We start from the raw sequence: 15,897 nt of genomic DNA, 5'->3' as shown, positions 1-15,897 counted from the left end.
GAAACGTCTACAATAAAGATACCCAGATGTTGCACATGTGTCTTACTCGTCAACTTGTCGGTATTTTATACCATTATCAAGCTGACCTCAAAAATGCCAAGTTACGCCTAGCGATATATACCAAAGCTTACAGATTGCTAGGTGTCATTGAAAAAACTTCAAGCACAGAACACTATACTCCATATTGACTTCCTTTAATGCTCTTCCTATACCCCGTGTTGATCATGCCGTCCAGTGTTAGTCTCCAAATGACACAAATGACCAAGATGTACCTTAGAGGATACAGAGACAAACTATCAAGTTCGTACCGTCACTCAGAAACTAATCTTCTGAAGAAAGACTCAAATCGCCTATCCTTGTTTCTCTTAGGAACAGAACACCTCATCCAAACCTTCAAGAGACTGAATGACTGTTATAGACTCAAGCATAAATTACTATTTAAAGTAATGAATGAGTTCATAACTCGAAGTAGTGAAATGAAACTGCCAGGAAGAAGAAGGTTTTGCTTTAAAACACAAGAATGGAGGAATACTCCAACATAAGAATGGAGGAACACTGCAGCAGGCTCACTGGTCCATATCAGACAATAAATTCTCAAATCCTGCCTTTCTGATTCAAATATTGTAAAAAAAGGAATAAATTACCCACTAATATCATTAGCGATTAGCAATATGGTCAAAAATAACCAGCAGGACAAACTCTGCAGGTATAGGATTCAACTAGATACATCGTGTCCTAATGGGAGGAGTATCCTGATCCTTCAGGAGCTACATGATAGAAATAAATCCATCAGCCACGATTCCTGGGTCAGCCCACATGGCTTTATGTCGGAAAATGTGACATTAAGTTATCGTGACCAGCATGATAGAAGGTATGGTGCAACTAATGTGACGTTTTGCTGCTGCAATGTTTCGCTCTCCAGGAGTTTGACTAAGCTCCTGGAGAGCGAAACGTTGCCACAATAAAATGTCACATTAGTTGCGCTTGTGTCCTTTTACTTTACATATTGTCGGTAATTCTACCAACATATATACAGGTCTATTCAATTTTAATTTTTATTGACAGGTGTGGGTAACTGCTACCACAGTAGCAGGGGAAGGCAGTCAGTCCTCCAGACTCACAGCCCTGCCCACCTCCACGTCTTCTCACCCTCCAATCGCTGTGGGCGGTGGGCGGTGGTGGCGGGTGGGTGCAGGATCAGGAGTAACGCTGGGCTGCAGGGGTCTGGGGTCCCCACCCCCCAACATCTCCTGGACGAAGGGAAGCATAACGATCAGTAGTGATCAAGTGATGCAGGTGCTGCCTGGCGGAGACCTACACCTCACTGGTGAGTTTTGCCAACTTGACTTCAAATCATACCACGGATGGGGTTAGAACCCGCAATCAGAGAGTCTCAAAACTCTAGACCGGCACGTTAGCTAACGCGTCGGTCTGGAGTTTTGAGACTCTCTGATCACGGGTTCTAACCCCACCTGTGGTATGTTTTGTTTGCAATCGTGTCATTATAATTTCGTGAGTCATATTGACTTCAAATGATTTAAAAAATATTCTGACAGCGTATTCTTGTCTAGAACATTAAAACAGTTATCAGTATGGAGAACAACTCCTTTAAAGTTATCAGAGTTCCATGTTAGATGTTTCAAATTATAATGGTATACAATGTTGACTAGTATGTAAATAAAATACACGTGCAACACTTGGGTATCTTTCATGATTCCCAAGTGTTGAGCATGTCTTATCAGCACGTCAGATACTGTTAGTGAACACGTCCTGTCACCGATGGTCCACACTGCACGCTGTTTGTTAAAGATTGTAACCCCTTCTGTATAAATTACTAAACGCAATAAAGAGGAACATATTTATACAGATGGAAAGTTTATATGTGCGTGGATGGAGTACAGAGGATAAAAAATGAGGTGACTGTCAATGTTATGAATGAAAAGAAGTTGGATGTCTTAGCACTAAGTGGAACAAAGCTGAGGGGAGTAGGGAAGTTTCCATGGGGAGAAATAAATGGGATTACATCAGATGTATCCGAAAAAGTTGGACCTAAGGAAGAGGTAGCAGTCATGTTAAAGGATTAGTTAAGAAAGAGAGATTTTTGGAAGGTGTTAAGCGAGTGTTTATGGAGTTGTGGGCCAAATGAGAGAATAATTGTGGTGGGGGACCTCAATGCTGAAGTGGGAGTAACTACAACCCCAAAATGATTGGCGTTTGAGCAACCAGTCACTATGCGAGCTCAACAGCATACAACAATGGGAGACACTCACCAAGGACTTCCTATACAAAACCAGACAAATACTCAGATGCACTAGTGAAGAGAAGAAACTTCTGAACTTGATACCCAGCAACCCTAAACCAGCACACATGTATGGACTTACTAAGACCCATAAACACAATATTCCTCTGATACGAATCACATCAGGTATACAGCGTACCACACATATTAGCTGGAGTGCATGCCAAACATCTTTTCTGCCTTCTGGGGACTATCAGCCCCGCTCAGCGAAAGTATTCAGTCGACCTCCTCAACTGCATCCGAGACCTCTCCATCCGTAACAAGAAACTAAATAGTTTGGACGTAACTTCCCTCTTCACTGAAGTGCTCACTACACAAGCCATTGACGTTCTCCGACGTAAAGTCAATCAAGACCTTAAAATTTCCTTATGTGAATGAATGGTTCAGAGAACCGACAAGTTGATAAATTAGACACATGTTCAACACTTGGGTGTCTTTAATGAGGAAACGTTTCGCCACACAGTGACTTCATCAGTCCATACAAAGGAGAATGGTGAAGGACAGGAGGAATTTGAGGAAATCAGTCCCTCAGCCTTGAAAAGAATATAACATACGTGCGAAGAGGAGAGGTGCAGCAGTCGTAGGTGGTATCACATTTGACAAATCCAGATGTGGAAGTCGGTCCTGCCTACTGTATGTAAGCCACTTCTTCGCACATATACTGTATTATTTTCAAGATTGATGGACTAATTACATCTGCTCAAGGCTGAGGGACTGATTACCCAACTCTCCTCCCGTTCTTTACCATTCTCCCCCATCAGTGTTGTCTTAGCTAACATGTATATGGAACACCTAGAAGCAGAACGATCGCCAAATTCATCTCAGTAACGTCGAGGACGACGTCCTCATAATAACTCTCAAACGTTTTGATATGCAGAATCTTCAGGGAAGTCTCAACGCAGTTGAACCGGTTATCCAGTTCATACTTCAAGAAAAGTCCAATGACAACTTCCCTTTTCGAAAAGTCCTCATTCACAAAGTATATATCACTAACCTTTCCCATTACGGGAAGCCTACAAGCAAAAACGATCTCACACACTTCTATTCCATTCAAGATACTAAACCAAAGGAAACATAATCATCAGATTTTTCCTAAGAGCATAGTACTGAATTTGTACTCCCGAGTTTCTTGGCGATAAGTGTACATACATACACCAAACCTTCACCGAGCTACATTTTCCTTCCTTTGTCATCAAATACTCCCAGAAATATCATGAATTTTCCTCACACTAATACTACTCCTAACGATGTTATATTATGTACAGCTGTGTATAGTGATCATTGTATTGTGATGACCAGCTGTCTGGTGATCATTGAGTTGCGATGACCAACTGTCTGGTGATCATTGTGTTGTGATGACCAGCTGTCTGGTGATCATTGTGTTGCGATGACCAGCTGTTCGATCATTGTGTTGTGATGACCAGCTGTCTGGTGATGATTGTGTTGCGATGACCAGCTGTCTGGTGATCATTGTGTTGCGATGACCAGCTGTTTGGTGATCATTGTGTTGCGATGACCACCTGTGTCTAGCCATCATCGTTGTGTTGTGATAACTAACAGTATCTAGTGACCATCTTTGTGTTGTGATAACTAACTATATCTAGTGACAATCATTGTGTTATAATGACTAGGTTCTTCTAGTGACCATTTTATTTTTATTATTGTTCTGAAACTTGTATTCTGATGGGATGATATATTTAAATCTGCCAAACTCACAGAAGATAATGATATAGCATAACCCACAAATAAATCTGTAATAGTTCAACCTTAACAGTAAGAAAAAATATTTTTTTCACCATTGTGTCTAACATAATCCACTTGATGATTGATGATGATGTAGTGATGACTGAAGTGATGAATCGTGTTATTGGATGGGTGGCAGATGAGTATTATGAAAATTGATCTGGTAGCTAGAGGGTCCTGCTGTTGTGATGACTGAGACGGTGGAGGGTCCTGCTGTAGTGATGACTGAGGTGGTGGAGGGTCCTGCTGTAGTGATGACTGAGGCGGTGGAGGGTCCTGCTGTAGTGATGACTGAGGCGGTGGAGGGTCCTGCTGTAGTGATGACTGAGACGGTGGAGGGTCCTGCTGTAGTGATGACTGAGGCGGTGGAGGGTCCTGCTGTAGTGATGACTGAGGCGGTGGAGGGTCCTGCTGTAGTGATGACTGAGGCGGTGGAGGGTCCTGCTGTAGTGATGACTGAGGCGGTGGAGGGTCCTGCTGTAGTGATGACTGAGGCGGTGGAGGGTCCTGCTGTAGTGATGACTGAGGCGGTGGAGGGTCCTGCTGTAGTGATGACTGAGGCGGTGGAGGGTCCTGCTGTAGTGATGACTGAGGCGGTGGAGGGTCCTGCTGTAGTGATGACTGAGGCGGTGGAGGTTCCTGCTGTAGTGATGACTGAGGCGGTGGAGGGTCCTGCTGTAGTGATGACTGAGGCGGTGGAGGGTCCTGCTGTTGTGATGACTGAGACGGTGGAGGGTCCTGCTGTAGTGATGACTGAGGCGGTGGAGGTTCCTGCTGTAGTGATGACTGAGGCGATGGAGGGTCCTGCTGTAGTGATGACTGAGGCGGTGGAGGGTCCTGCTGTTGTGATGACTGAGGCGGTGGAGGTTCCTGCTGTAGTGATGACTGAGGCGGTGGAGGTTCCTGCTGTTGTGATGACTGAGGCGGTGGAGGGTCCTGCTGTAGTGATGACTGAGGCGATGGAGGGTCCTGCTGTAGTGATGACTGAGGCGGTGGAGGGTCCTGCTGTTGTGATGACTGAGGCGGTGGAGGGTCCTGCTGTAGTGATGACTGAGGCGGTGGAGTTTCCTGCTGTAGTGATGACTGAGGCGATGGAGGGTCCTGCTGTAGTGATGACTGAGGCGGTGGAGGTTCCTGCTGTAGTGATGACTGAGGCGGTGGAGGGTCCTGCTGTAGTGATGACTGAGGCGGTGGAGGGTCCTGCTGTAGTGATGACTGAGGCGGTGGAGGTTCCTGCTGTAGTGATGACTGAGGCGATGGAGGGTCCTGCTGTAGTGATGACTGAGGCGGTGGAGGTTCCTGCTGTAGTGATGACTGAGGCGGTGGAGGTTCCTGCTGTTGTGATGACTGAGGCGGTGGAGGGTCCTGCTGTAGTGATGACTGAGGCGATGGAGGGTCCTGCTGTAGTGATGACTGAGGCGGTGGAGGTTCCTGCTGTAGTGATGACTGAGGCGGTGGAGGTTCCTGCTGTAGTGATGACTGAGGCGGTGGAGGTTCCTGCTGTAGTGATGACTGAGGCGGTGGAGGTTCCTGCTGTAGTGATGACTGAGGCAGTGGAGGTTCCTGTTGTTGTGATGACTGAGGCGGTGGAGGGTCCTGCAGTAGTGATGACTGAGGCGATGGAGGGTCCTGCTGTAGTGATGACTGAGGCGGTGGAGGTTCCTGCTGTAGTGATGACTGAGGCGGTGGAGGTTCCTGCTGTAGTGATGACTGAGGCGGTGGAGGTTCCTGCTGTAGTGATGACTGAGGCGGTGGAGGTTCCTGCTGTAGTGATGACTGAGGCGGTGGAGGTTCCTGCTGTTGTGATGACTGAGGCGGTGGAGGGTCCTGCTGTAGTGATGACTGAGGCGATGGAGGGTCCTGCTGTAGTGATGACTGAGGCGGTGGAGGTTCCTGCTGTAGTGATGACTGAGGCGGTGGAGGTTCCTGCTGTAGTGATGACTGAGGCGGTGGAGGTTCCTGCTGTAGTGATGACTGAGGCGGTGGAGGTTCCTGCTGTAGTGATGACTGAGGCGGTGGAGGTTCCTGCTGTAGTGATGACTGAGGCGGTGGAGGTTCCTGCTGTAGTGATGACTGAGGCGGTGGAGGTTCCTGCTGTAGTGATGACTGAGGCGGTGGAGGTTCCTGCTGTTGTGATGACTGAGGCGGTGGAGGGTCCTGCTGTAGTGATGACTGAGGCGATGGAGGGTCCTGCTGTAGTGATGACTGAGGCGGTGGAGGTTCCTGCTGTAGTGATGACTGAGGCGGTGGAGGTTCCTGCTGTAGTGATGACTGAGGCGGTGGAGGTTCCTACTGTAGTGATGACTGAGGCGGTGGAGGTTCCTGCTGTAGTGATGACTGAGGCGGTGGAGGTTCCTGCTGTAGTGATGACTGAGGCGGTGGAGGTTCCTGCTGTAGTGATGACTGAGGCGGTGGAGGGTCCTGCTGTAGTGATGACTGAGGCGGTGGAGGTTCCTGCTGTAGTGATGACTGAGGCGGTGGAGGGTCCTGCTGTAGTGATGACTGAGGCGATGGAGGGTCCTGCTGTAGTGATGACTGAGGCGGTGGAGGGTCCTGCTGTTGTGATGACTGAGGCGGTGGAGGGTCCTGCTGTAGTGATGACTGAGGCGGTGGAGGGTCCTGCTGTTGTGATGACTGAGGCGGTGGAGGTTCCTGCTGTTGTGATGACTGAGGCGGTGGAGGGTCCTGCTGTAGTGATGACTGAGGCGGTGGAGGGTCCTGCTGTAGTGATGACTGAGGCGGTGGAGGTTCCTGCTGTTGTGATGACTGAGGCGGTGGAGGGTCCTGCTGTAGTGATGACTGAGGCGGTGGAGGGTCCTGCTGTAGTGATGACTGAGGCGATGGAGGGTCCTGCTGTTGTGATGACTGAGGCGGTGGAGGGTCCTGCTGTAGTGATGACTGAGGCGGTGGAGGGTCCTGCTGTTGTGATGACTGAGGCGGTGGAGGGTCCTGCTGTAGTGATGACTGAGGCGGTGGAGGTTCCTGCTGTAGTGATGACTGAGGCGGTGGAGGGTCCTGCTGTAGTGATGACTGAGGCGGTGGAGGGTCCTGCTGTTGTGATGACTGAGGCGGTGGAGGTTCCTGCTGTAGTGATGACTGAGGCGGTGGAGGGTCCTGCTGTAGTGATGACTGAGGCGGTGGAGGGTCCTGCTGTAGTGATGACTGAGGCGGTGGAGGTTCCTGCTGTAGTGATGACTGAGGCGGTGGAGGTTCCTGCTTTAGTGATGACTGAGGCGGTGGAGGGTCCTGCTGTAGTGATGACTGAGGCGGTGGAGGGTCCTGCTGTAGTGATGACTGAGGCGGTGGAGGTTCCTGCTGTAGTGATGACTGAGGCGGTGGAGGGTCCTGCTGTAGTGATGACTGAGGCGGTGGAGGGTCCTGCTGTAGTGATGACTGAGGCGGTGGAGGTTCCTGCTGTAGTGATGACTGAGGCGGTGGAGGTTCCTGCTGTAGTGATGACTGAGGCGGTGGAGGGTCCTGCTGTAGTGATGACTGAGGCGGTGGAGGGTCCTGCTGTAGTGATGACTGAGGCGGTGGAGGGTCCTGCTGTAGTGATGACTGAGGCGGTGGAGGTTCCTGCTGTAGTGATGACTGAGGCGGTGGAGGGTCCTGCTGTAGTGATGACTGAGGCGGTGGAGGTTCCTGCTGTAGTGATGACTGAGGCGGTGGAGGTTCCTGCTGTAGTGATGACTGAGGCGGTGGAGGGTCCTTCTGTAGTGATGACTGAGGCGGTGGAGGTTCCTGCTGTAGTGATGACTGAGGCGGTGGAGGTTCCTGCTGTAGTGATGACTGAGGCGGTGGAGGTTCCTGCTGTAGTGATGACTGAGGCGGTGGAGGTTCCTGCTGTAGTGATGACTGAGGCGGTGGAGGTTCCTGCTGTAGTGATGACTGAGGTGGTGGAGGGTCCTGCTGTAGTGATGACTGAGGCGGTGGAGGTTCCTGCTGTAGTGATGACTGAGGCGGTGGAGGGTCCTGCTGTAGTGATGACTGAGGCGATGGAGGGTCCTGCTGTAGTGATGACTGAGGCGGTGGAGGTTCCTGCTGTAGTGATGACTGAGGCGATGGAGGGTCCTGCTGTTGTGATGACTGAGGCGGTGGAGGGTCCTGCTGTAGTGATGACTGAGGCGGTGGAGGGTCCTGCTGTTGTGATGACTGAGGCGGTGGAGGGTCCTGCTGTAGTGATGACTGAGGCGATGGAGGGTCCTGCTGTAGTGATGACTGAGGCGATGGAGGGTCCTGCTGTTGTGATGACTGAGGCGGTGGAGGTTCCTGCTGTTGTGATGACTGAGGCGGTGGAGGGTCCTGCTGTAGTGATGACTGAGGCGGTGGAGGTTCCTGCTGTAGTGATGACTGAGACGGTGGAGGTTCCTGCTGTAGTGATGACTGAGGCGGTGGAGGTTCCTGCTGTAGTGATGACTGAGGCGGTGGAGGGTCCTGCTGTAGTGATGACTGAGGCGATGGAGGGTCCTGCTGTAGTGATGACTGAGGCGGTGGAGGTTCCTGCTGTAGTGATGACTGAGGCGGTGGAGGTTCCTGCTGTAGTGATGACTGAGGCGGTGGAGGTTCCTGCTGTAGTGATGACTGAGGCGGTGGAGGTTCCTGCTGTAGTGATGACTGAGGCGGTGGAGGGTCCTGCTGTAGTGATGACTGAGGCGGTGGAGGTTCCTGCTGTAGTGATGACTGAGGCGGTGGAGGGTCCTGCTGTAGTGATGACTGAGGCGATGGAGGGTCCTGCTGTAGTGATGACTGAGGCGGTGGAGGTTCCTGCTGTAGTGATGACTGAGGCGGTGGAGGTTCCTGCTGTAGTGATGACTGAGGCGGTGGAGGTTCCTGCTGTAGTGATGACTGAGGCGGTGGAGGTTCCTGCTGTAGTGATGACTGAGGCGGTGGAGGGTCCTGCTGTAGTGATGACTGAGGCGGTGGAGGGTCCTGCTGTAGTGATGACTGAGGCGGTGGAGGTTCCTGCTGTAGTGATGACTGAGGCGGTGGAGGGTCCTGCTGTAGTGATGACTGAGGCGGTGGAGGGTCCTGCTGTAGTGATGACTGAGGCGATGGAGGTTCCTGCTGTAGTGATGACTGAGGCGGTGGAGGTTCCTGCTGTAATGATGACTGAGGCGGTGGAGGGTCCTGCTGTAGTGATGACTGAGGCGGTGGAGGTTCCTGCTGTAGTGATGACTGAGGCGGTGGAGGTTCCTGCTGTTGTGATGACTGAGGCGGTGGAGGTTCCTGCTGTAGTGATGACTGAGGCGGTGGAGGTTCCTGCTGTACTGATGACTGAGGCGGTGGAGGTTCCTGCTGTAGTGATGACTGAGGCGGTGGAGGTTCCTGCTGTAGTGATGACTGAGGCGGTGGAGGTTCCTGCTGTAGTGATGACTGAGGCGGTGGAGGTTCCTGCTGTAGTGATGACTGAGGCGGTGGAGGGTCCTGCTGTAGTGATGACTGAGGCGGTGGAGGTTCCTGCTGTAGTGATGACTGAGGCGGTGGAGGTTCCTGCTGTAGTGATGACTGAGGCGGTGGAGGGTCCTGCTGTAGTGATGACTGAGGCGGTGGAGGGTCCTGCTGTAGTGATGACTGAGGCGATGGAGGGTCCTGCTGTAGTGATGACTGAGACGGTGGAGGGTCCTGCTGTAGTGATGACTGAGGTGGTGGAGGGTCCTGCTGTAGTGATGACTGAGGCGGTAGAGGGTCCTGCTGTAGTGATGACTGAGGTGGTGGAGGGTCCTGCTGTAGTGATGACTGAGGCGGTAGAGGGTCCTGCTGTAGTGATGACTGAGGTGGTGGAGGGTCCTGCTGTAGTGATGACTGAGGCGGTGGAGGGTCCTGCTGTAGTGATGACTGAGGTGGTGGAGGGTCCAGCTGTAGTGATGACTGAGGCGGTAGAGGGTCCTGCTGTAGTGATGACTGAGGCGGTGGAGGGTCCTGCTGTAGTGATGACTGAGGCGGTGGAGGGTCCTGCTGTAGTGATGACTGAGGCGGTGGAGGGTCCTGCTGTAGTGATGACTGAGGCGGTGGAGGGTCCTGCTGTAGTGATGACTGAGGTGGTGGAGGGTCCTGCTGTAGTGATGACTGAGGTGGTGGAGGGTCCTGCTGTAGTGATGACTGAGGCTGTGGAGGGTCCTGCTGTAGTGATGACTGAGGCGGTGGAGGGTCCTGCTGTAGTGATGGCTGAGGCGGTGGAGGGTCCTGCTGTAGTGATGACTGAGGCGGTGGAGGGTCCTGCTGTAGTGATGACTGAGGCGGTGGAGGGTCCTGCTGTAGTGATGACTGAGGTGGTGGAGGTTCCTGCTGTAGTGATGACTGAGGTGGTGGAGGTTCCTGCTGTAGTGATGACTGAGGCGGTAGAGGGTCCTGCTGTAGTGATGACTGAGGCGGTAGAGGGTCCTGCTGTAGTGATGACTGAGGCGGTGGAGGGTCCTGCTGTAGTGATGACTGAGGTGGTGGAGGTTCCTGCTGTAGTGATGACTGAGGCGGTAGAGGGTCCTGCTGTAGTGATGACTGAGGCGGTGGAGGGTCCTGCTGTAGTGATGACTGAGGCGGTGGAGGGTCCTGCTGTAGTGATGACTGAGGCGGTCGATGTTACGGACCTTGCTAGTCTCCTTCTTTATTCTAGCAAGATGAAAGCAAGACCTAATGACCAGTGTTTATTAGGGACTCATAACACCTAACAAATCTTGCCAGTCGAGTAATGTCGAATGTTAAAGCATTAATAATGAAGATGGTGAGACGCGTTAGGAAAGAGTATTTTTCCAGATAACGGAAGACAATATAAAATTATTGAACATATAGCGTATACCTACGTTCATGCATATACTGTTAAATGTTAATTTGATTACTAGAGCGAAGGGTTAACATTTCTTATGGATGATATTTAATTTTTAACAAAAGAACACTTCAAATTTCACAACATGGATAATGTAGCAGTTAAAAAGAATGAGTTAATACTTATAACACTCGCAAATAATGCAATTGTCACACATCCGTGAACACTGAAGCATATTACTGATTCAGAATGTGTTAATTATGTTAAAAGAACAAAAATAAATACAGATTTACTTAAAATTTAAGGAGAAGTATTAACGTTCGTTTGTTCTTTACTTGGAGAGACGAGAACACTTGTTTGAGATGGGGGAATACTGGACAATTAGTGGTGCAGCACAGCCAGCACACACACACACACACACACACACACACACACACATACACACACACACACACACACACACACACACACACACAACCCGAGAACCTGTTACACCTTTTCAAGTTTGCTTTGCTCTCATTGTGGATCAACGCTGTTAGTGTGTGACACTCGCTGTCTCTCCATGGACGACGTGAACATCCTCTAGTGCTGCAGTGTGTATTAGGACCCTGCAGAGTTCCAAGTAGGTAAGTTCATCAGGTCTCAAGTCCTCCAGGAACAGACACTGCATTATGTAGTGGCTTAGTTGGCAGGGAGAGCAGCCATGTTCACCCGCTGTTTCCGGTCATGTGGAGCTGGCTTTGATTTAAGATACTGGAATAGCATTTGCCTCCGAGGGAGATCGAATTAATTTTCGATCCCTCATCTGTGAGGTATGAAAATGATCTCGGATTCTCATCTGTGACATATCGCAATGACATCGGATCCCTATCTGTAAACGATCGTAACAAATGAATAAGGTTTTTAAAGAGTGAAATGTTTCCTGTAATAGGCATAACCAAACGTTAGGCTGCGTATGAGTCTTCACGAATTATGCGTTATTCCCAATAATTTCTTTTACTAGTCTGAGCAAACTATATTTTGCAAGGCTCCGAGCTGACACCTTAAAAAACATGCATGTGACAGTTTCTTGCCACCATTTTGAAGGTTATCAAAATAAGCTTAAAAACTGTATAAGGGAAAACGATTTTAGAAAAATGTAATGAATATCAAATGCCAGCTGTTTCCATGCAACGAAGAGATCATTTACATGACATATGAAGAACCGAATTATTATGTTAACGACAGGAACAGGTAAGGCAATTAGGTAGAATATCAGGCGTTGTAACATACAAAGACTGCAACAAATTTACCAACGTATCCTCAGAAACTATTACAAAACAAGCAACTGCACTCGAATGCCGTCATTTTCACGGATTTACACTTTCTCGTTCTGATCCTTGTCTCAGCTGACATCATTTATAAAGTAAATTGCGGATGTTTTTTTAATGGAAGCCATAATTTATAAAGCCGTTGAAATTTCTTGGAATTGGAAAAGCACTTGGAATGCAATCTTTCGAATGAAGGCTTAGAGAATCATCTCATAAATACACAACGTTCTAAATTAATATTATAATCATGGGGGAGCGCCTGTGGTTGGGGGGGAATGGAAGGTATTCAGGCTTAATTCAGGGAACTGGAGCACAGATCCAGTTCCCTAAATCAAGAGCCTCTCACCAGCATCAAGGAACCTCCCTTGAGGAGACAAAGTACTAGAAGGCTAGATGACGATGACATTCAGGTGTATTGTGCACACCTGAATGACTTCAAGATTATTTTTTATGCTTAAAATACCAGACTGGGTGATCAATCCATTCCTAGATATCAGCAATGAGGAAACAGGACTGGTGGACGAAGAACTGATTTCACCCCAATATGACACTGAATTGAAGCCAAAGCTTAAAAATTCGTATCAAGAATTTTGGTTCAAAAAAAAAAAAAATCTGACCGCTATCCTGCACAATGGAACAAAGTCAAAATATACAATTTTGCCTTCTCAACATTAAATTTAGTAGAGCAAGAGTTCACTTCAGTCGCCAGACTTCTTTCCAAGCAAAGAAACCGACTGAAAATTAGTCAACACAGGGATCTAAGACTTCTTAGAGCCTTCAAGCTCGATGTTGAGAAACTGTTGCTCCAGCATCATGGACATCCATCTCATTCAAAGTGTGAAGATAATGTACTTACAGATGAGATCAAAATTTAATCTTTAATTTTGTTAAATTAGTTTACTATATTAATTAAATTTGATTGTTTTTAGCGCTAGATTAGTCGTTGTTTTGAATTTGTATTAAACTTAACGAAAACTGAGACACTTATGCAACATATGGGAATCTTTGTTGAGGAAACGTTTCGCTGCCACACAGATCTACCTGGAGTTCATTACCTTTGTAACTAGTTCAGCTATCATAACTTTGGGGTCCAGTCACTGGACCCATTATGTACCTTTGTAATCTTTTGACTACCGCCCACAGGATGGGTATGGGGTGCATAAAGATATTAAACTAAAGTGTGTGTGTGTGTGTGTGTGTGTGTGTGTGTGTGTGTGTGTGTGTGTGTGTGTGTGTGTGTGTGTGTGTGTGTGTGTGTGTGTGTGTGTGTGTGGTGTGTGACTCAACAATCAATATTTGCACCAATAACTCATTACAGTTGTGACCGGGTGTGGAAGTGTGAATTGCTCATTACTCTATAATTTGTTCATGATTGTAGCCAAAGTATAAACGTAAGTAACCATTCTACAGAATTCATTACCTTTGTAACTTGTGAGCTCATTACCTTTGTACCTAGTTCAGCTATCAAAACTTTGGGGGCCCAGTCCCTGGACCCATTACGTACCTCTGTAATCTGTAAATACCTTTGTAACTTGTCATGATTGTGACCAGACTTACCTGGAGTTCATTACCTTTGTAAATTGTGAGTTCATTACCTTTGTAAATTGTGAGTTCATTACCTTTGTAAATTGTGAGTTCATTACCTTTGTAAATTGTGAGTTCACTACCTCTGTAACTTGCTCAGCTATCAAAACTTTGGAGTCCAGTCCCTGGACCAATTATGTACCTCTGTAATCTTTTGACTACCGCCCACAGGATGGGTATGGGGTGCATAATAAACATATTAAACTAACTAACTGCCACACAGTGGCGTCATCAGTCCAATACAAATCAGAAGAGTGTAAGGAGAGGAAGGGTTTGAGGTGATCAGTCCCTCAGCCTGGAGTCGATGTGTTCAGGCCATCAGTCTTGTAGAAAGTACAGCATAGGGCCGTAGACGTAGCTTGTATACTGTAGTCATGTGAGGCGAAGCAGGGGGAGGCGGGGTCATAGTGGTACCATCCACTAGTCGAAGTAGGTCCTCGTCCAAAGGTTGGACAAGGTTGAAGAATTCTTTGTATCAAGATCCCATGATGTTGTAGTGTCTAACAGATGTGATACTTGTCTCAATCTTCAACTTGTCGGTTTTTAAACAATTTATCACATCTGTCAGACACTGCAACATCATGGGATCTTTATACAAAGAATTCTTCAACAGGCCTTATTGTCCCTGGGTTGTAATAATTATATATATATATATATATATATATATATATATAGATAGATATATATAGATATATATATATATATATATATACATATGTCGTGCCGAATATGTAAAACTGGTCAATTAGTAAGAACTCATTTAAAATTAAGTCCTTTCTAAAATTTTATCTTATACGTTTAAAGATATATTTTTTTCATTAATGTTGATGCAAAAATTTATAATTTTGCACCAAAAGGAACTTAGAAAACTTACCTAACCTTATTATAACAAGAACAATTTATTTTAGCCTAACCCAACTAAATATATTTTAGATTTGCTTACAATAATTTAATACTAAACAAACATAGAGAAATATATTTTTTTTGTTAGGTTGAGAATGACTTTGGCGAAATTATTGCATTCACAAATTTTCACTTGTCCTATATGGCAAGATGAACGTTGCTATTTAAGCCAAGATCGCAAGTTCTGCCTATTCGGCACGACATATATATATATATATATATATATATATATATATATATATATATATATATATATATATATATATATATATATATATATATGAGGGGTGTTAATGTTGCAGTTTAAAAACTGTAGTGTAAAGCACCCTTCTGGCAAGACAGTGATGGAGTGAATGATGGTGAAAGTTTTTCTTTTTCGGGCCACCCTGCCTTGGTGGGAATCGGCCAGTGTGATAATAAAAAAATAATATATATATATATATATATATATATATATATATATATATATATATATATATATACGTGTTTACGTATGCATTTATATAACGATTTAACAGCTTAATGATTGCTGACCTTTGCAACGTTTGGTTCTTGTTTAGTTCTGTCATAACACACCAGTAAGGAGACTCCTCAGAACTGAAAGATAAATATATCATAACTTTTCTTTATTTTTGACTAATTTTCTAGTTAAAATAAAATTTAGAGTTTGTCTTTGAGATTTCTTTAGTAAAATATATCTTTCGTTGAACTCAGTTAATTATTCTTTTAATATGACAACCTCCTTGCATCTGTCAGCTTCAGTAACTTAATTTTTAAATCCATGAAGGTTTTATGGAGACATTTAGCATGTATAGTTTTTTTTATTGTTGCAAATGCCTTCTATTGTGTCAATGTTTTGTTTGCTTAAATCGCCTAATTATTCATCTGAAGCAGACGTTTATTTTAAGTTTAAGCATTTGATTTTTCCTGTAGCTGCTTCTAGGCTGTTTATTTGTCCTATACATACATGAAATTAATGTCAGTTGTCTTTGATTGTTAGCTGTACGAGAGACTGCCAACTACACATGCTGGGTGAGTAACAGTGTTGGTATGGACAGTCTGACACACCAGGTAGTGGCCGTCACAACACCACTACCGCCCACCCTCAGCCTCGCCCACGCCACTAACCACGCCCTGAACCTCACCATTATACCAGCTGATGACGGGGGAGCTCCTATCCTCGGTCAGTATACCAGACTTCTTGAATATTTTGTTAACTGAGTTATAACTACCTCGCTAGGATGATTAATAGATCAGTTATTTTATTAATGTCTTTCAGTATTTCTTTGAAAATAGCT

At 46.6% G+C, this 15,897-nt stretch overlaps 1 protein-coding gene across 1 annotated transcript in view; it reads left to right on the top strand.

The window, feature by feature from the left end:
- LOC128687121 (cell adhesion molecule Dscam2) overlaps positions 1-15,897 on the top strand; it is a 139,659-nt gene that overhangs the window by 99,291 nt on the left and 24,471 nt on the right. Inside the window, exons 20-21 of the mRNA XM_070098295.1 lie at positions 1,066-1,327; positions 15,600-15,782. Coding sequence (XP_069954396.1) covers positions 1,066-1,327; positions 15,600-15,782 — 445 coding nt within the window. The remainder of the gene's footprint in view (positions 1-1,065; positions 1,328-15,599; positions 15,783-15,897) is intronic.

This window comes from Cherax quadricarinatus, chromosome 62 (assembly GCF_038502225.1).
Source record: "Cherax quadricarinatus isolate ZL_2023a chromosome 62, ASM3850222v1, whole genome shotgun sequence".
NCBI classification, from domain to species: domain Eukaryota; kingdom Metazoa; phylum Arthropoda; class Malacostraca; order Decapoda; family Parastacidae; genus Cherax; species Cherax quadricarinatus.
Note: the sequence above shows the minus strand (reverse complement) of the source record. Positions and strands in the feature narration are given on the sequence as shown.